Source organism: Thalassophryne amazonica, chromosome 15 (genome assembly GCF_902500255.1).
Source record: "Thalassophryne amazonica chromosome 15, fThaAma1.1, whole genome shotgun sequence".
Classification (NCBI taxonomy): Eukaryota; Metazoa; Chordata; class Actinopteri; order Batrachoidiformes; family Batrachoididae; genus Thalassophryne; species Thalassophryne amazonica.
In genome coordinates this window covers 44059638-44080679 of record NC_047117.1, presented here as the reverse complement: position 1 = coordinate 44080679, position 21042 = coordinate 44059638, and the positions used below count along the sequence as shown (strand labels likewise).

Below are 21042 nucleotides of genomic sequence, written 5' to 3'. Positions count from 1 at the left end.
CCACTCCTGTTGAGAATGATTGTAAACTCCAAAAATAATAGTTTTTGACCTGAAACATTGTATGAGGCTAACATTTGTCTCTTTCTTAAGAAGGGGAGGGAAGAAACTGATCCAGCTAGCTATAGGCCTATTGCACTCCAGAATTTTCAATTTCAATTTATTTTCATTTATATAGTGCCAAATCACAACAGAGTTCCCTCAAAGCACTTCACACAGGTAAGGTCTAACCTTACCAACACAGAATGTGGGCTGGAAAATAATTACCAGGACACTGGCAGGCAGAATAATAAACATCTACTATCCATCATACATCCCGATCAAACGGGATTTATCCCTGGCACAAAACCCAGTAAGTCCTTTTTTTCACATGGAGAAAAATGCAGGAAAACAGTTTGTTCAAATTTTATATTTTGCACACTGATGGTCCCCTTGACAGCCAAGTACATGTTGGTTTTGCATCTGAACTCTTCAATTATTCTCTGGGTTTACAGACATTGTTATTGTGTTTGTTTTATGTAAAAATGTCAGAAGAAGCCCAGGTTGCTTCTCCATTATTTTCAATTGGAATCATTGTGAGCTGCAATTGCTTCTTTTTGCTCTGTAGAGTCCTGCTTATTCAAACACTGTCGTCTTTTGTTCCAGAGTAATATATATAAGATGTCTGAAACTGGGTTCGTGTTTATTAAATTCCACGCAGCTTAAAAGTAGCAGACACGGATTATCTGGAATTTTGTTTTGGCAAGTTTTCACGGTCTCTACTGCTATCTACTGACCAGTAGTGTTCATGGCACTATGAGCGTCTGGACGGCAGTAGATGACAGTGTTCTATTTATTTTGACCCCGGTTATATCTTATATATAGATGGTTATCTATCACAACTTGACTTTTTGGCTTTTTTTTAGCTGTTATCAAAGCTAACTTTTTGGTTAGCTGTGCCCACCACTGGACTTGACATACCATCACTGAAATCAGATGTGTGATACATTTGTTAGCCTCTCTTGTATTTCCTTATATATATTAATATATATTTGAGGTGATGATCTCTGATTTGACCTTAGACCCGCAAACTCAACATGACCAGTGTTGTGAGAGGACCATCCACTGAATTCATCCACCAGATTTGATTGAACTTGCTTTTTGCATTTTGAAGACACTGCCACAAAAAAGACAGACAGACAGACAGGCAGACAGACAGACATGGTCACTGCAACAGTCTCTATCCATTTTGGAGTGAGCCTGATAACTTCTGTATTGATACTCACCCTCTGAGTGGAATCTGTCTTACCACCAACACTGGGCCTGTTTCCCCTAAAGTACACTCAACAAAAATATAAACACAACACTTTTGGTTTTGCTCCCATTTTGTATGAGATGAAGTCAAAGACCTAAAACTTTTTCCACATACACAATATCACCATTCCCTCAAATATTGTTCACAAACCAGTCTAAATCTGTGATAGTGAGCACTTCTCCTTTGCTGAGATAATCCATCCCACCTCACAGGTGTGCCATACCAAGATGCTGATTAGACACCATGATTAGTGCACAGGTGTGCCTTAGACTGTCCACAATAAAAGGCCACTCTGAAAGGTGCAGTTTTGTTTTATTGGGGGGGGGGGGGGGATACCAGTCAGTATCTGGTGTGACCACCATTTGTCTCATACAGTGCAACACATCGCCTTCGCATAGAGTTGATCAGGTTGTCAGTTGTGGCCTGTGGAATGTTGGTCCACTCCTCTTCAATGGCTGTGCGAAGTTGCTGGATATTGGCAGGAACTGGTACACGCTGTCGTATACGCCGGTCCAGAGCATCCCAAACATGCTCAATGGGTGACATGTCCGGTGAGTATGCTGGCCATGCAAGAACTGGGACATTTTCTGCTTCCACGAATTGTGTACAGATCCTTGCAACATGGGGCCGTGCATTATCCTGCTGCAACATGAGGTGATGTTCTTGGATGTTCTTGGATGGTAATTGTATTGACTGCCTCTACTGGTGGTTGGCTCTCACTCCTTTAGCAGTAATGGTACTTGTAATAAGTGTAGCTTATTCGTAGCTTTGGAGGCCAGGCTGAGCGAATTGGAGACTCGGCTCCACACCTTGGAAAATCCTACAGCTAGCCAGGCCCCTGTAGTCGGTAGCTTAGCCACCGTTAGTTCCCCTCCGGCAGATCCCAAGCAGCCGGGAAAGCAGGCCGACTGGGTGACTGTGAGGAGGAAGCGTAGTCCTAAACAGAAGCCCCATGTACACCGCCAACCCGTTCACATCTCTAACCGTTTTTCCCCACTTGCCAACACACCTGCCGAGGAACAAACTCTGGTTATTGGCGACTCTGTTTTGAGAAATGTGAAGTTAGCGACACCAGCAACCATAGTCAATTGTCTTCCGGGGGCCAGAGCAGGCGACATCAAAGGAAATTTGAAACTGCTGGCTAAGGCTAAGCGTAAATTTGGTAAGATTGTAATTCACGTCGGCAGTAATGACACCCGGGTACGCCAATCGGAGGTCACTAAAATTAACATTGAATCGGTATGTAACTTTGCAAAAACAATGTCGGACTCTGTAGTTTTCTCTGGGCCCCTCCCCAATCGGACCGGGAGTGACATGTTTAGCCGCATGTTCTCCCTGAATTGCTGGTGTCCAAAAAATGAGGTGGGCTTCACAGATAATTGGCAAAGTTTCTGGGGAAAACCTGGTCTTGTTAGGAGAGACGGCATCCATCCCACTTTGGATGGAGCAGCTCTCATCTCTAGAAATCTGGCCAATTTTATTAAACCCTCCAAATCGTGACTATCCAGGGTTGGGACCAGGAAGCAGAGTTGTAGTCTTACACACCTCTCTGCAGCTTCTCTCCCCCTGCCATCCCCTCATTACCCCATCCCCATAGAGACGGTGCCTGCTCCCAGACCACCAGTAACCAGCAAAAATCTATTTAAGCATAAAAATTCAAAAAGAAAAAAATAATATAGCACCTTCAACTGCACCTCAGACTAAAACAGTTAAATGTGGTCTATTAAACATTAGATCTCTCTCTTCTAAGTCCCTGTTAGTAAATGATATAATAATTGATCAACATATTGATTTATCCTGCCTTACAGAAACCTGGTTACAGCAGGATGAATATGTTAGTTTAAATGAGTCAACACCCCCGAGTCACACTAACTGTCAGAACGCTCGCAGCACGGGCCGAGGCGGAGGATTAGCAGCAATCTTCCACTCCAGCTTATTAATTAATCAAAAACCCAGACAGAGCTTTAATTCATTTGAAAGCTTGACTCTTAGTCTTGTCCATCCAAATTGGAAGTCCCAAAAACCAGTTTTATTTGTTGTTATCTATCGTCCACCTGGTCGTTACTGAGTTTCTCTGTGAATTTTCGGACTATTTGTCTGACTTAGTGCTTAGCTCAGATAAGATAATTATAGTGGGCGATTTTAACATCCACATAGATGCTGAGAATGACAGCCTCAACACTGCATTTAATCTATTGTTAGACTCGATTGGCTTTGCTCAAAATGTAAATGAGTCCACCCACCACTTTAATCATACCTTAGATCTTGTTCTGACTTATGGTATGGAAATAGAAGACTTAACAGTATTCCCTGAAAACTCCCTTCTGTCTGATAATTTCTTAATAACATAATAATAACAAGTCTTTCAGAAAGCGCTGTAACTAGGTTTAAGGATATGATTCCTTCTTTATGTTCTCCAATGCCATATACCAACATAGGGCAGAGTAGCTTTCTAAACTCTGTCAGTGAGATAGATTATCTCGTCAATAGTTTTATATCCTCATTGAGGACAACTTTGGATGCTGTAGCTCCTCTGAAAAAGAGAGCCTTAAATCAGAAGTGCCTGACTCCGTGGTATAACTCACAAACTCGCAGCTTAAAGCAGATAACCCGTACGTTGGAGAGGAAATGGCATCTCACTAATTTAGAAGATCTTCACTTAGCCTGGAAAAAGAATCTGTTGCTCTACAAAAAAGCCCTCCGTAAAGCTAGGACATCTTACTACTCATCACTAATTGAAGAAAATAAGAACAACCCCAGGTTTCTTTTCAGCACTGTAGCCAGGCTGACAAAGAGTCAGAGCTCTTTTGAGCCAAGTATTCCTTTAACTTTAACTAGTAATGACTTCATGACTTTCTTTGCTAATACAATTGTAACTATTAGAGAAAAAAATACTCATAATCATCCCAAAGACATATCGTTCTCTTTGGCTGCTTTCAGTGATGCCAGTATTTGGTTAGACTCTCCGATTGTTCTGTCTGAGTTATTTTCATTAGTTACTTCCTCCAAACCATCAACATGTCTGTTAGACCCCATTCCTACCAGGCTGCTCAAGAAAGCCCTACCATTCATTAATGCTTCGATCTTAAATATGATCAATCTGTCTTTATTAGTTGGCTATGTACCACAGGCTTTTAAGGTGGCAGTAATTAAACCATTACTTAAAAAGCCATCACTTGACCCAGCTATCTTAGCTAATTATAGGCCAATCTCCAACCTTCCTTTTCTCTCAAAAATTCTTGAAAGGGTAGTTGTAAAACAGCTAACTGATCATATGCAGAGGAATGGTCTATTTGAAGAGTTTCAGTCAGGGTTAGAATTCATCATAGTACAGAAACAGCATTAGTGAAGGTTACAAATGATCTTCTTATGGCCTCGGACAGTGGACTCATCTCTGTGCTTGTTCTGTTAGACCTCAGTGCTGCTTTTGATACTGTTGACCATAAAATTTTATTACAGAGATTAGAGCATGCCATAGGTATTAAAGGCACTGCGCTGCGGTGGTTTGAATCATATTTGTCTAATAGATTACAATTTGTTCATGTAAATGGGGAATCTTCTTCACAGACTAAGGTTAATTATGTAGTTCCACAAGGTTCTGTGCTAGGACCAATTTTATTCACTTTATACATGCTTCCCTTAGGCAGTATTAGACACCATTGCTTAAATTTTCATTGTTACGCAGATGATACTCAGCTTTATCTATCCATGAAGCCAGAGGACACACTCCAATTAGCTAAACTGCAGGATTGTCTTACAGACATAAAGACATGGATGACCTCTAATTTCCTGCTTTTAAACTCAGATAAAACTGAAGTTATTGTACTTGGCCCCACAAATCTTAGAAAGATGGTGTCTAACCAGATCCTTACTCTGGATGGCATTACCCTGACCTCTAGTAATACTGTGAGAAATCTTGGAGTCATTTTTGATCAGGATATGTCATTTAATGCGCATATTAAACAAATATGTAGGACTGCTTTTTTGCATTTGCGCAATATCTCTAAAATTAGAAAGGTCTTGTCTAAGAGTGATGCTGAAAAACTAATTCATGCATTTATTTCCTCTAGGCTGGACTATTGTAATTCATTATTATCAGGTTGTCCTAAAAGTTCCCTGAAAAGCCTTCAGTTAAGTACTGACATGGACTAGAAGGAGAGAGCATATTTCACCCATATTGACCTCTCTTCATTGGCTTCCTTTTAATTCTAGAATAGAATTTAAAATTCTTCTTCTTACTTATAAGGTTTTGAATAATCAGGTCCCATCTTATCTTAGGGACCTCGTAGTACCATATCACCCCAATAGAGCGCTTCGCTCTCAGACTGCAGGCTTACTTGTAGTTCCTAGGGTTTGTAAGAGTAGAATGGGAGGCAGAGCCTTCAGCTTTCAGGCTCCTCTCCTGTGGAACCAGCTCCCAATTCAGATCAGGGAGACAGACACCCTCTCTACTTTTAAGATTAGGCTTAATACTTTCCTTTTTGCTAAAGCTTATAGTTATGGCTGGATCGGGTGACCCTGAACCATCCCTTAGTTATGCTGCTATAGATGTAGACTGCTGGGGGGTTCCCATGATGCACTGTTTCTTTCTCTTTTTGCTCTGTATGCACCACTCTGCATTTAATCATTAGTGATCGATCTCTGCTCCCCTCCACAGCATGTCTTTTTCCTGGTTCTCTCCCTCAGCCCCAACCAGTCCCAGCAGAAGACTGCCCCTCCCTGAGCCTGGTTCTGCTGGAGGTTTCTTCCTGTTAACAGGGAGTTTTTCCTTCCCACTGTAGCCAAGTGCTTGCTCATAGGGGGTCGTTTTGACCGTTGGGGTTTTACATAATTATTGTATGGCCTTGCCTTACAATATAAAGCGCCTTGGGGCAACTGTTTGTTGTGATTTGGCGCTATATAAAAAAAATTGATTGATTGATTGATTGATTATCTCAGCAAAGGAGAAGTGCTCACTATCACAGATTTAGACTGGTTTGTGAACAATATTTGAGGGAAATGGTGATATTGTGTATGTGGAAAAAGTTTTAGATCTTTGAGTTCATCTCATACAAAATGGGAGCAAAACCAAAAGTGCTGCGTTTATATTTTTGTTGAGTGTAAATTATTAGAGTATTACTAACCAGTTGTACTCTGCAGTTGTACAGTGCTGTTATTTACTGAATAATTAAAGCCTGTGTGCCACTTTAATGTGTTTTTTTTATTTTGCAGTCATGTCTCATTCCATAACATCCATATTGTCCACACACACTAACACAGCTCACAGTCCACACTGCATGTCCCTTGTCCCTCTGTCACCTTGTTCAATCCATCTCAGGGTGGGGGGTTGGGGGGGTAGGGAGGTGCAGCAGTGACACGGAGGCAGAAGCAGCAGGAAGCCACACAGGTGAAGCAGACACAGCGAGTAAATGTGGAATGTATGACACGACGAGCCAGGAAGAGGTGAAAACAAGCTGAAGGTAACCGTTTGTGTTTGCTGCCTCAAGGGGAGATAATAATTGTTAGAGGTAAGCAAATACGAGGATTATCAGATTTAGCAGTGAGTGTGATACACTAATCAGAAGGTGAATAAGTATGACTGAGTAGAAAGAAGGTTCAGTGGTCACACCGGACAAATACTCAAATGTGGACAATACTTTTGTAATACTAGTTGGATGATTTGATAATACGAGGTCTGTGAGAAAAGTAACGTACCTTTTTATTTTTTTCAAAAACTATATGGATTTGAATCACGTGCGATTACATCAGCCAACCTTGAGCCCTCGTGCGCATGCGTGAGTTTTTTCATGCCTGTCAGTTACGTCATTCGCCTGTGGGCAGGCTTTGAGTGAGGAGTGGTCCACCCCTCCCATCGGAATCCCTTTGCCTGACAACTCACTGAGAGACTGGCGCTTTGCTTTAAGGACTTCCCACGGAGCGGGATGTCGCGTAGCGCTCCGAGGCGCCGTCGTCAGCCTGTTTCGAGCTGAAAACCTCCAAATTTAAGCCTCTTTTGACCCAGGACGTCGTGAGAGAACAGAGAACTTTCAGAAGAGGTCGGAATCAGCAGTTTATCCGGACATTCCACTGTTTAAAGGAGATTTTGTAATGAAAGACGTGCGGACGGATTGGCGCATCGGCAGGCAGCCGGCACGGCGTGCCGCCACAGGAAAAACGCCTCCGTGTTGATAACCATTTGTAAAAACCAGGCAGCTTTTGATGGCTTTCAGTAGAGTGAGTATCTGAGAAATTGTTTAACAGCTGGACATGTTCCAACTTGTCCTTAAGGCTTCCAACGGAGGTGTTTTTCCTGTGGTGGTGTGCCGCGCCGGCTGCCTGCTGACGCGCCAATCCATCCGCACGTCTTTCATTACAAAATCTCCTTTAAACAGTGGAATGTCTGGATAAACTGCTGATCCCGACCTCTTCTGAAAGTTCTCTGTTCTCTCACAATATCCTGGGTCAACAGAGGCTTAAATTTGGAGATTTTCAGCTCGAAACAGGCTGGCGACGGCGCCTCAGAGCGCGGCACGACGTCCCGCTCCGTGGGAAGTCCTGAAAGCGACAGTAACACTCCATAATCTCTCATCAGCCGTTAAAATTTTTACCGAAAACCAGCTGAATTTCTCAAATGGTGTCCACTTCGATGTGCCTCACAGGTTCTGAAAAAATTTTGATAAAGCAAAGCGCCATTCTCTCAGCAAGTTGTTAGACAAAGGAATTCCGACGGGAGGGGTGGACCACTCCTCACTCAAAGCCTGCCCACAGGGGAATGACATAACTGACAGGCGTGAAAAAACTCTTGCATGCCCACGAGGGTTCAAGCTTGTCTGATGTAATTGCACGTGATTCAAATCCATATAGTTTTTGAAAAAAATAAAAAAGTCCGTTACTTTTCTCACAGACCTCGTATAATGCAATAGAAAGATAAAGTTTACTGGTGTGAAAATGCCTCAGTGTGAAAACCAGAGTGTGCGTTTCTGACCTTGTGTTGTTCAGACATCGATGTACATGGAGGTTGTTGTGATGTTTCCTTCCTCAGCTTTCCTACTGCAACACTTCATCATGGTGGACCTCTTTGTTGATCGAGTTCTGGTGAAGAACAACAAGGACCACGACGAGCTGGACACCGAACGTGAGCTCGTCATGCGCCTGCAGAACCACATCCTGATGCTCTTCTTTGCGTCAGCTGCATGTGAGAGCTGTCAGGAGTTTGCCCCCACACTGCATGACTTCTTCAAAAAGCTAACGGACGAATTCTACGTAGATCGGGCTGCCCAGCTGGTTCTTCTTTACATTAGGTAGAACACACACATATTAAGTACCTTTGTGCATGGTTACCTAAAATATATTTTAAAATGATTACACACTTAGTGCCTTACATTAGCTTCCTTTTGTTTTGTTGACGCCGATATCAACTCAGTGGATTATTGATGAGGGTCTCATTCTTCGACTGGCATCAAGAACGAGCCCCTCATGGACAATCCACTAGTAAGGACTTAGTGGATATCAGCATCACCAAAACACAAGGAAGTTACTAACTGTATAATTGGTCAATTCAAAATGCTTCATGAGTATGCATGGGTATGTTTATAAGCCTGCTACCAGGCACTTCCTATGATTTTTATTGAGTCTATGATTGTCATCATAGACTTTAGTGAACAACAACTCAGTTGACTAAATCTTATGATATTTAGTCAACTAAAGTGGTTAAGGTGTTGGGCTTGAGACCAGAAGATCCTCGGTTCAAATCCCATTCTGACTGGAAAATCATTAAGGGCCCTTGGGCAAGGTTCTTAATCCCCTATTGCTCCCGGTGTGTACTAAGCCCCTTGTATGGCAGCATCCTCACATCGGGGTGAATGTGAGGCATTATTGTAAAGCAATTTGAGCATCTGATGCAGATGGAAAAGCACTATATAAATGCAGTCCATTTACCATTTAAAGTTAAATTAAAACCAGTCATTCACTTTCTATACCCGCTTACTGCAATCAAGGGTCATGAGATTGCTGGACCCTATCCCAACAGTCACTGGACAGGATGCCAGTATGTCACAGGGCCACATATAGACAGACAAACATATTCACACAACTATGGGCAATTTAAAGTTTCCCTTTGACCTAACCTGCATGTCTTTGGAAGTGGGAGGAAGGAGGAGGGAACCCACCCGAAAATGTGGAGAACATGCAAACTCCACACAGAAAGGCGCCAGGTGGGAAGAAATTCCACAACCTTAATCACTTTCTTGACACAAGTCAGGGGATGGAAACATTCCCAAGTTACCTATTATGTCTTGGGGTTCATTACATCAAACATTAAAAAAATACAGACCAGCTGGTACTGTATGGCAGGGGTGGGCAATCATGTGCCATAAAGGGCCGAGACACTGCAGGTTTTCCGTGCAACCAGTCACCTCAGCAGGTGATTTCATTAATGATCAGGTGTCTCAGCAGGTGATTTCATTGACAACCAGGTGTTTATGTTCAGAGGAGAAGCTCATCAGCAACCCAGCTGCTGAGGTGAATGGTTGTATGGAAAACCTGCAGTGTCTCGGCCCTGGATGCCCACCCCTGCTGTATGGTAAACCTCTCTGGAAGACACAAAGTGTTGGAAATGTTTACGTATGAACATTGACATTTTGCCTCTTGCCTCAGTGGTCTCTGACCACTCATTTATTAGGTGTGCATTTATGTTGCCGCGTTTAGTGGACCGAAAGCCTTGTCTATCTCTGTGGCGACGCATTAATCCCTCAACTATGACTGAACTCGAAGCCAGACTGCCTGAAATTTTGGCTTCAGGTTTGGAGAATGTTGAATCAGTGGATAGTCTTGCGGATGGCTCGAATTCAGCGCTCAAGGCAACACTGGATAAGGTTGCACCTCCTTTTTTAAGGCCACACCTTCCCAAGGCACAGTCGCCTTGGTTCAATGGTTACTTGCGTGATCTTAGGCAGAAGGCTCGAGGTTTGGAACGGAAATGGCGTAGTTCTAAATTATAGGTGTTCCACCTTGCATGGCGTGACGCTGTCTTAGATTATAAGTATCCTCTACTGGCTACAAAGTGTGCCTATTATTCTGATTTGATCAATAAAAACAAGCATAACACAAAGTTTTTGTTTGAAACTGTAGCATTTCTCATTCATGGACAGTCACCTGTTATTCACTCTCTATGGAGGTGGATGCGCCCACTGAGGTGTTACCCAGATTTACAGATTTTGATGGTAACTTGCTAGGCACGCTGATGAAGCTCATGGCGTCTGCTAAAAGCACAACCTGTTTATTTGATCCTATATCAACAAAACTGTTTAAGGACCTGTGGCCCATTCTTGGGCCAACTGTGCTGGAAATTATAAATCTCTCATTACCTTCTGGATCTGTTCCTAAATGTTTCAAGTCTGCAGTGATTAAACCATTACTTAAGAAATCCAATATCGACCCTAGTGTACTTGTATTGAAAAATTATTTACCGATATCAAATCTATCATTTTTTTCTAAAATCCTGGAAAAAGTGGTTTTGCGACAGCTCATGGACTACCTCACTGAGAATAATCTTTTTGAGCCACTGCAGTCTGCTTTTAGGAAATATCACTCCACAGAGACAGCACTTACTAAAGTAGTGAATGATTGCAAGCAATGGACTCAGATACTACTACAGTCTTGGTGCTGTTGGATCTTAGTGCTGCATTTGATACTGTGGATCATCATATTTTACTCAACAGGCTGGAGAATCACTTTGGGATTACTGGAACTGCTCTTGCATGGTTGACGTCATGCCTGTCCAGTCGTTCTTACTGTGTATTGTGTAATGGCACCTCCTCTGATCGTAGGGACATGAAGTTTGGGGTCCGCAGGGATCCATTTTAGGCCCCCTGCTTTTTTCCCTTTATGAAGCACCCCTTGGGAATATACTGCAGCACTTTGGGATTCCCTTTCATTGCTATGCTGATGACACTCAATTGTACATGCCAATAACTGCTGGTAATCTCATTCACATAAAATCTTTGGAAGATTGCCTTGCATCAGTAAGAAGTTGGACATCTAGTAACTTCCTACTTTTAAATTCTGATAAGACTGAAGTTATGGTTCTTGATCCAGCGAGGTATCAGCATCAATTTGATCAGCTAGCACTTAGCTTAGTGAGGAACCTTGTAGGAGTTTTTGATTCCACGTTGTCCTTTGATCTCCACATTACAGACATTGGGCCTCATGTATCAAAGTTGCGCACTTGTGGCGTAAATTTACGGCGTAAACTTGAAATACACCAAAGTCGCCGTGACATGTATCAAGCAGTGCGCACCTGCCCATTTCTGGCGTACGGCTGACGTGATCTTGATAAATGTGGCGGGTGGAAACGATCGTAATTATAATAAACACACCCATAAATATTCAGACTCCGCTTCAGACACACCCTCATTTTACGACATGGAAGCTGGGAAGATGGCAATGAAAAAGAACTCCACCAATCACGACACGTGCCAATAGAACGTCAAAAGCGGCCGTCGTATCAATTGTTTTGTAGTATATAATCAATAAAGTGTTACAGTGTTCCCTCATTAATCACTGGAGTTACGTTCTAAAAAATAGCCCGTAATACGCGAAACCGCGACATAGTCAGCGTTATTTTTTACAATTATTATAGACGTTTCAAAGCTGTAAAACCCCTCACTACACAGTTTATACACTTTCTCAATCAGGCATGAACATTTTCTCACTTTTCTCTCATATGTAAACACTCTCAAAGTTCAAACCTTAGTAGGAAAATAATACCAAACTGTTTTCAGGCCCAAACATTTGTTTGAGAAATAAAAATAGAACGTTTTCCTATAAATAATTATGATGGCATTTGGAACTAACAAATTAATTTTAACGATCAACGAACGAGATCGGACACATAAGAAATTATTAATAGTGACTCACCAGTATTTCACAGATCGCTCCTCTGTGTCCTGACGCCGCGCCTTTTCCCACTAACATGTCGCTGCAGCAGGTGTCTGTGTCCATGTGACAAACACAGTTATGAGTAGTTGTTGGTGCTCTTTTCTCTTCTGGGCAACAAGATTCTTATAAACAGATACACAGAACACAGAACACTGTAAAAACAAAAAAAGGCATGCAAAATTGGACTAAATACTCCGCGAGACTCCGAGGCCATGACAGGTGAACGGCGTTATAGCAAGGGACCACTGTATTCTCTTTTCACATGTCAATCATTCTTGACATGTGGATATTTGCTCGCTCAATTAATAAGACACGCCTAATCTCTCAGATTTCTTTATTTTTTTAATGTATTTCTGTATTTATTTTATTGTGACAACCGAATGGAGACAACAAAACCTGGTTGCAGCACGGAAGAATTAAGGGAATGACGAAACTACAGTTGTTATTATCAATTTCATAGTCTAAAACGATCACACCACATGAAGTTAAGCTCAGCGCTGCTCTGGCTCCAGGCTCGAAGTCTGGAGAAAAAGGCGAGCAGCGCTGTCTTTGCAGTCAGCGCTGTGACCACGGATCGTGCTCCATAACAATCCCGCAAAGGCGGGATTTGTATTGATTATTATGTAGTATAATCAGGAAAGTGTTATTTATGTAACATATGCATTGATTTGTATAATGGCACTGTTTATCATGTTGATCATCTTCATTTTTATGTGGATTCCAGCGCTGGTTCATTTTGGTGTATAATTTACACCACCTCTCGACCTGGTGTATATTTTCAGCGCAGCATACGCCAACGACCACATTGATAAATGTCAAATAGCGCAGCCGTTTTGGCGTACACCCCATATACGCTCAAATATCGCCATACGCAACGTTGATACATGAGGCCCATTATGAGGACTGCTTTCTTCCATTTACGAAATATAGCGAAGATTCGTCCCATCCTGTTTAAGGCTGATGCTGAGAATTTGATTCATGCATTTGTCTCTTCTAGATTGGACTATTGTAATGCTCTATTCTCTGGTTTACTGCAGTCCAGGATTAGGGGTCTTCAACTGGTTCAAAATGTTGCTGCCAGACTTTTTGTTGGGGAAGTGTCGTGACACGGACCCACAACAGGGGGCGTTAATGAAGGGACAATGGAATAGCCAAAAAGTAACAATTTAATGTTGTGAAGATGCACAACGTGATACAGACAGATACAAATATGTGTTATATCAATCCAACAAAAGGTGACGTGTGGCAGGCTCGAAGATAGGAGACGTCCGGTGAGAGAGAAGCCGGAACCCACACAAGCCTCACCACCAATGGACCTGAAGAACACCGGCGACGCCAAGCCCTGCGCCCCAGGTGGCCACTGTCTTCAGCAGTCAGACCCGGTACTGCTGGCAGAAAAACAGAAACAGTTCTGGATGAGTGTGAGTCCGCACACTCGGTAATCCCACAGTCTGTGTTCAGTTAAGGAGGGAGAACCTCCACCTCCAATCACACACTCGTGCAGCTCCTGAGATAACCACTTATCTGAGTGGGGTGTGAGGCGAAGCCGTCGCAGTCCACACCAAACGCCAACTCCGCAGACAGGGTATCCGTCCCAGGAAAACGGCTGCAAAAAGAGATCAGACTAATACTTGAATTTTAGTCAGCAGAGAAAATTACCTGTATGGTAAACGATTTCTCAGCGAGGAGGTGGAGTTGCAGTCCGGTCTTTATAGTGGTGGTGATGGGTGACAGCTGGTGTTGATTGATGACAGCTGTCACCTCCAGCGGCTCCGACGCCCTCTCGTGCTTGGAGCCCGCACTCCAAGCAGGGCGCCATCTGGTGGTGGTGGGCCAGCAGTACCTCCTCTCCAGCGGCCCACACAACACTTTTGACACAAAGCAGAAAGTTTGACCACATTACACCTGTTTTGGCATCCCTGCACTGGCTTCCAGTTGCTGCAAGATCGGATTTCAAAGTACTGTTATTAGTTTATAAAATTGTTCATGGACTTGCACCTCCCTATCTGGCTGACCTGGTAAGCCCCTATGTACCAGCTCGGGCCCTGCGTTCTCAGGGTGCAGGACTTCTATGTGTTCCCAGGGTGAATAAAAAGTCTGCCAGTCACAGAGCTTTCTCCTACCATGCCCCAGCTCTCTGGAACGATCTCCCAGCACACATTCAGCAGTCGGATACTGTGGACACTTTTAAGTCATGTTTAAAGACTCATTTGTTTTCCTTGTTTTATCATTAGTGTTTCTTTTTATTGTGTTTTAAATATTTAATTCAGTTTTTTTTGTTTTATGTTGTGTGAAGCACCTTGAGACGATTTCATTGTGAATTGGCGCTGTATAAATTAATAAATTTGATTTTGATTTGAATTTATTAATTCAGTTGTTGAATTGTTTCAATTAAAATATTGGCTTTAGGTAATCCCCAGTTTGGTTGTAGGATTACTTCAGTGCTGAAAGCAGAATTAGTTTAAGTCAAAGAATTAGTTTGGAAAATCACAAACAGTAAAAATTCAAAATTAGACAATTGCCAAATCAGAATAGAACTGAATTTGATTTAGAGTTGTGTTATCTCAATTTCTTAAAGTGAAGGAGTTAATCACTAACACTTTTATTTTCCCAACTGGAATCAGGATTGTACCAGCTTAATCCATTTAAAAGTGATTAAAAATCGTTAAACGATGCAATAAGTTTCATTGATCAATGTCAATTATTCACAAAAGGGAAGCTGGTCAAGTATTTACAAATTTGGCTTGATCTTTTTCGAGCCAAATAGGATGCAATGTGGTCCTCCACCTGTAGGTGGGATCACTGCTCAATAGGCAGAGTCAAGGAGGAGAAAGGAGGAGGGAGGGGTTCCCTCCACCTGTTTCCTGTTCTGCTCGCGGTTCCAAGCGGGTTTTATCGATGCTTTAAGAAGAAATAAATTTGGAAAACTATCTTCTGGCTGTTCTTCTGGTCCTGTTTACGACTGTGTTTAAACACTGCCCTTTTACAATGCCCTTCAACAGGAACTTGGTGACTTCCTGAGGTTTTTTTTGAGTGAGTTAGCTTAGCTTAGCCCATGTGCTATTGTGCTAACTTGCACTTTTTATTGTTATAAATTTAAAGTCGGTAGGCGGACTCAATGTTCCTGTTCATTAGCTTTCATTCAATTGATGGCGTTAGTTTGCACTGACAAATTTAATATTTTCTTATTTTAAAGGTAAGTTAGCTCGTGCGTTAGTGGCTAATGTGAATTTGGCACTGCTTCATCTTTTAGCGCCGATCTGAGACTAGCTTGTCACATACAGGTCATAAATCACTGTCGCTTTTCAGCTCGGCTGAAACGGAGAATTTTAGGATCAAAATAATTCACTTTTGTGTTAAACCAGGAGCTGTTTGGAAGCTACGTTTGTAGCACAGCGTGTTTTCAAAAATAAAAGTTTGGACGTGTCCGTCCACAAAACATTTAAACAAACTTGCTCAGAGCACAACAGACATTGACATTTAACTGGAAGAGTCGCAGTTAAACAAAACTTTTAACTGGTGAGACGCAGTTAAATCGGTAGATAAAATGAGAGCTTTTAACTGGAACAGTTGCAGTTAATCAGTGTGATTTTTGGCTTCGGAATCAATGGTTTAATCTGGAAAGTCGCAGGAATAAACTTGAATCCAGACAAAGTAATTATGTGGAAAAGTTGCACAATAAAATACTTTTGTCAAAGGCCTTAATAAATTTGCATGAATTAAATTCAATAAATAAATGCTTATTTCAGTCACAGAAATTTTAATTTGTGGTTTTGTTTTATTCAGAAAAAAGTTTTAAGAAAACGTCTCATGAGGGATTAATTTGTGCACAGCTCACAGAAACAAGGTCGACACTGAATTGTCTCACACGGGGCACCAAAAGATGTAACATTTTTATTGTGGGCGCACCATAAGATGTAATGTTTTTATTTATTTATTTATTGGAGACACTTTGCTTTTCAAATATTCAGGCCTTGCAACAGGGAACCAGAAGATGTAGCAATTTATAGTGAATAAGTAATTAAACTCCCAAATTGAATTAGATTGGACTAGGCCCAATATAACTGGTCACCAAAATAATTAATTTAGGGTTTAATACTTATTATTTAATCAGTAATTGGGGGCACCCCCTATTATTGTTTTTTATAGCATAGGTACTATAATTTAAACATTAATTCATCAGTCTCGAATTAATCCATCTCGACTTAATTTAATCAATCTCTGATCTGAAGTCTGAATTCTCACCATACGGTTGACCAAGAGTTTCCTTCTGAGCACAAAATAAGACACAGCAGAAAATATTTATAGTTTATTTACAATTTATACAAGAAATGAACATTTTACTGGCATTTTCTGGACAGTGATTGAAAATAAGTTCATTCATGGAAACAATTTTCTTACTCACTCATGAGACGTTAGAAGACATAGAGATAAAGCTTAAAACTTTAAGTAAATAAATCCGATTGAAATTTAGTGATGAATTTTGAAGCCAATTATTAAGAAAAATATTAAGCATGAATATGTTTAGAAAAAAGGGAGCCACCTGTATCCATTGACAACAAACCTCTTACATGGAGTCTGGACTGGGTCAATTAGCTGCTGTCTGTCCGTTGTTTATATTTCTGCTCTGGGCAGCGTGAGCTCACCTGGGTCAGAGTGGTTAACTCAGAGGTGTCCCTGAGTGATCCCAGGGCTTGGGTCGGCTGGCTTTGCCGACGGTTCACTGCTGGTTTGAAATCAGCTCCATTGTCAGCTTGCAGGAACCCAGAGGTAGAAGGTGTTTGTTGAAAATGTTGTCCGGTAGCTTAAAAATTGTTGGAGCCAAATTAAAGTCTTTGTGAATTTAGAAAAAGTAAAACTTTAAGAGCATTGAAAATTATGAAAAGGAGAAGTTGCTTTTCTGTGAATTCACTCTTAATTTGAAAAGCTCAGCTCAGAAGCTCGATTAAGGATTCAAAAGACTTGACACCTTAAAGCATCAGGTTAAACTTTTAAGTTTGTCAAAAGTAAAGAATGAATGAATGCCACATGATAGCTTAGCTTAGCAATGGGGCCTGGGCCCAAAAATAAAATTAAGCGTTAAGGAAGAGAGAGAATTAAGAGTTGCCAACAGAGAAGAGGGCAGAAGAAGAAGAGAGAGGAGAGACTCTGTGCTAACTTTTTAAAGGGGTACTGACGTCACCAAACTCTGCCCATTTAGGGTGTGTAATCTCACAGAAAGCTTCATGTCTTCAAAAGAGGGCAGACAGAAATGATTCAACTATTTAAACACATTAATTAATTTGAAATACTATTTGTTCTAAGACACTCAAATGGACACATCATTCATCGTCACTTAAGCACATCCTTTGGATAGACAGAATACTTCAATCTCAACATTTTGGAAACTGCAGTCACACTTACACACATGTCAGTGGCAAGAACACATCAATAAATGGAATGTCTACATACAAAGCATTTTGTTTGAAAAATCAATACAAGCAAACATTATAAGTCTTTAGATATAAATGAAAGAAATACTGATCTACAAATTTATTTCAAACCAAAGGTCTTTTCCTTTGCTTTAAACAAAGAAAGAAGGAGATTGTCAGGACAAAGTTCATGACCACGTGTTATCATGGAGGAAGTGTCCCCCCCCGGATGAGGAGAGGTCCTGTCTTAGCATGATCATAAAAGTTTGGGTTCACCTGGCCCGGAGAAGCTCAGATTCTGACGTGAAGCAATTATACTCAACAAAATTTAAACGCAACACTTTTGGTTTTGCTCCCATTTTGTATGAGATGAACTCAAAGATCTAAAACTTTTTCCACATACACAATATCACCATTTCCTTCAAATATTGTTCACAAACCAGTCTAAATCTGTGATAGTGAGCACTTCTCCTTTGTTGAGATAATCCATCCCACCTCACAGGTGTGCCATACCAAGATGCTGATTAGACACCATGATTAGTGCACAGGTGTGCCTTAGACTGCCCACAATAAAAGGCCACTCTGAAAGGTGCAGTTTTGTTTTATTGGGGGGGATACCAGTCAGTATCTGGTGTGACCACCATATGCCTCATGCAGTGCAACACATCTCCTTCGCATCATCCGAGAAGAGAACACCTCTTCAGCGTGCCAAACACCAGCGAATGTGAGCATTTGCCCACTCAAGTCGGTTACGACGACGAACTGGAGTCAGGTCGAGACCCCGATGAGGACGACGAGCATGCAGATGAGCTTCCCTGAGACGGTTTCTGACAGTTTGTGCAGAAATTCTTTGGTTATGCAAACCGATTGTTCCAGCAGCTGTCCGAGTGGCTGGTCTCAGACGATCTTGGAGGTGAACATGCTAGATGTGGAGGTCCTGGGCTGGTGTGGTTACAGGTGGTCTGCGGTTGTGAGGCTGGTTGGATGTACTGCCAAATTCTCTGAAACGCCTTTGGAGACGGCTTATGGTAGAGACATGAACATTCAATACACGAGCAACAGCTCTGGTTGACATTCCTGCTGTCAGCATGCCAATTGCACGCTCCCTCAAATCTTGCGACATCTGTGGCATTGTGCTGTGTGATAAAACTGCACCTTTCAGAGTGGCCTTTTATTGTGGGCAGTCTAAGGCACACCTGTGCACTAATCATGGTGTCTAATCAGCATCTTGATATGGCACACCTGTGAGGTGGGATGGATTATCTCAGCAAAGGAGAAGTGCTCACTATCACAGATTTAGACTGGTTTTGAACAATATTTGAGGGAAATGGTGATATTGTGTATGTGGAAAAAGTTTTAGATCTTTGACTTCATCTCATACAAAATGGGAGCAAAACCAAAAGTGTTGCGTTTATATTTTTGTTGAGTGTATAATGTCATTTAATTCATAATGACCGGAGTTTAAATGATAAAAGACGAGGGCTTCCCTTAAGAACTTTGAATTACAGCTTTGTTTTTCCCTCTGCGAAGCAGTGTTGGACCATTGGGGGATGTCTCCAGACTTATCTGAAGATCTCCAGATGACTAAGGAATTTCTCAACTGTGGGTGGAAACACAGTCTCTGTCTCCAGTGTTTATTTGTGGTTGAGAGAGGATTAATATATTTTATTTAATCAGGGCGAATCAAGGCCATGCCGCTACACATGTGATGCACTCAGTCAACACTGAATTGCCTCACACGGGGCACCAAAAGATGTAACATTTTTATTATTTATCTTTATGCCTCCACACGGGCGCACCATAAGAACTGAACTGGTGCGGACCAGGGGAATCCGACTGTTTAATTAAAACAACTTGTGACTTATTAAAGTGCATGCTGCACTTTAATAAGTCACAATAAACTGATTTAGTAGTCATTATTTCTATTTTATTTATGCATTTGTAACACAGCTTCCAACTCCAACAGTCTGGATGAACGAATTGCTTTGGGAAGTCTAAATATTAATGGATCTAACCATGTCTGCATGAACCACTTTATTTATTCTTGACCACCAAATGTCCTCAAGAGGACAGAACAGATAAACTGCACATTAAAATACATTTTTGGGAATTACAAATCTTTCTCTCTCTTTTTCGCTCGTCTCACTGGTTTGCATGCAATTCTGGGTTTTTCTCCCGTTTTTCTTCTGCAGCCTGGATGAGACCGAAGAGCAGCAAGAAACATTTCTGAAAGAGCTCCCCAAGAAGAGCCTGTTCCTGGTCTACGAGGACCCCTACAGGAAGTGTGTGACATTTGATTAGTTGTGTGCACAACCTTCTGGTGGATGGTGGTTATGTAAATATTTCGAGCTGTTTAAATCTGTTTGTGTGTGTGTGTGTGTGTGTGTTTGCAGGGAGTTGGAGGCCATGTTTAATGTGGAGGAGCTGCCAACTGTGGTGGTCTTGCGTCCCGACTGCTCGGTCCTCATTCCAAATGCAGTGGAGGAGATACGTCACCTTGGTCCAGATTGCTACCGAAACTGGCAGGAAGCAGCAGAACTCATTGACAGGAACTTCATGATAAATGAGGATTTTGATGAAAAGTCCATGCGTAGCTTCAGTGACCCCATCAGAAGAATCAAGTACAAGGTGGAAGATGACAAGAAGAAGAAAAAGAAGGAAAAACAGAGACAGGGGGGTGGTGGTGCAGACAAAGATGTGGACGTGGATGAAGGAGCAGGGGAAGGAGATGGAGGGTCATCATGGTGACAGCTTTCAAGTACAAGGGATTGACAGGTTTCCATAAGGGCCCCTTCACACATAGTGCGAAGTTTGGATGAAGTGCACACTTAGTGCTCATGACGCAGGAATGCAAATAAGGATAAAATGCATTGCTTACATTTACTTTTACTTCTATTTCATTGCAGACAGTACATGAACCCAAGATATTTCATGTTTTATGTGGTCAGCTTCATTTCATTTGTTCGGGTTCCTTCACACGTAATGTGAACTTTGGACAAAGTGCACACTTAGTGCGCATGACGCAGGAATTGTGTGCAAACCGTGTAATGTTGTCCCTGCCTCCAACACCTCGTACACCTGTTACTAGAACTATTTGCGCACACAAGTGCCTGAAAGACAAAGTGTGCACTGTGCGAACCCATTGCATCCTCCCGCGCCAGGTGCTGGCCAAATTCCAGGTGACACGCACAAACGCCTAACACTGCTTACATGGCACTTGGAAAATGTGTGGCCAGTTGCACTCTTGGCACGACAAGCGACTGCAGACAGTCACGGTTGTACTGCTGTGAAATTTGTCTAAGTTCCCCACGAGTGTGGCTTTACAAACACACACTGACATGTGGGTGTGTGCACGCCACTCACGGGAGGCATGGGTTCTGATAGAAGCAGCTGTGGGGATCTGTCATACTGGACATTCCAGCT

At 42.0% G+C, this 21042-nt stretch overlaps 1 protein-coding gene across 1 annotated transcript; it reads left to right on the top strand.

Annotated features, from left to right (window-relative positions):
- The first annotated feature begins 8189 nt into the window (after positions 1-8189).
- On the top strand, positions 8190-20398 carry LOC117526509 (nucleoredoxin-like protein 1). Its single transcript, XM_034188572.1, has 3 exons — positions 8190-8571; positions 19812-19901; positions 20013-20398. Exons 1-3 carry the CDS (start codon positions 8276-8278, stop codon positions 20365-20367), a joined length of 741 nt encoding a protein of 246 aa, XP_034044463.1. The 5' UTR covers positions 8190-8275; the 3' UTR covers positions 20368-20398.
- The last annotated feature ends 644 nt before the right edge of the window (positions 20399-21042 follow it).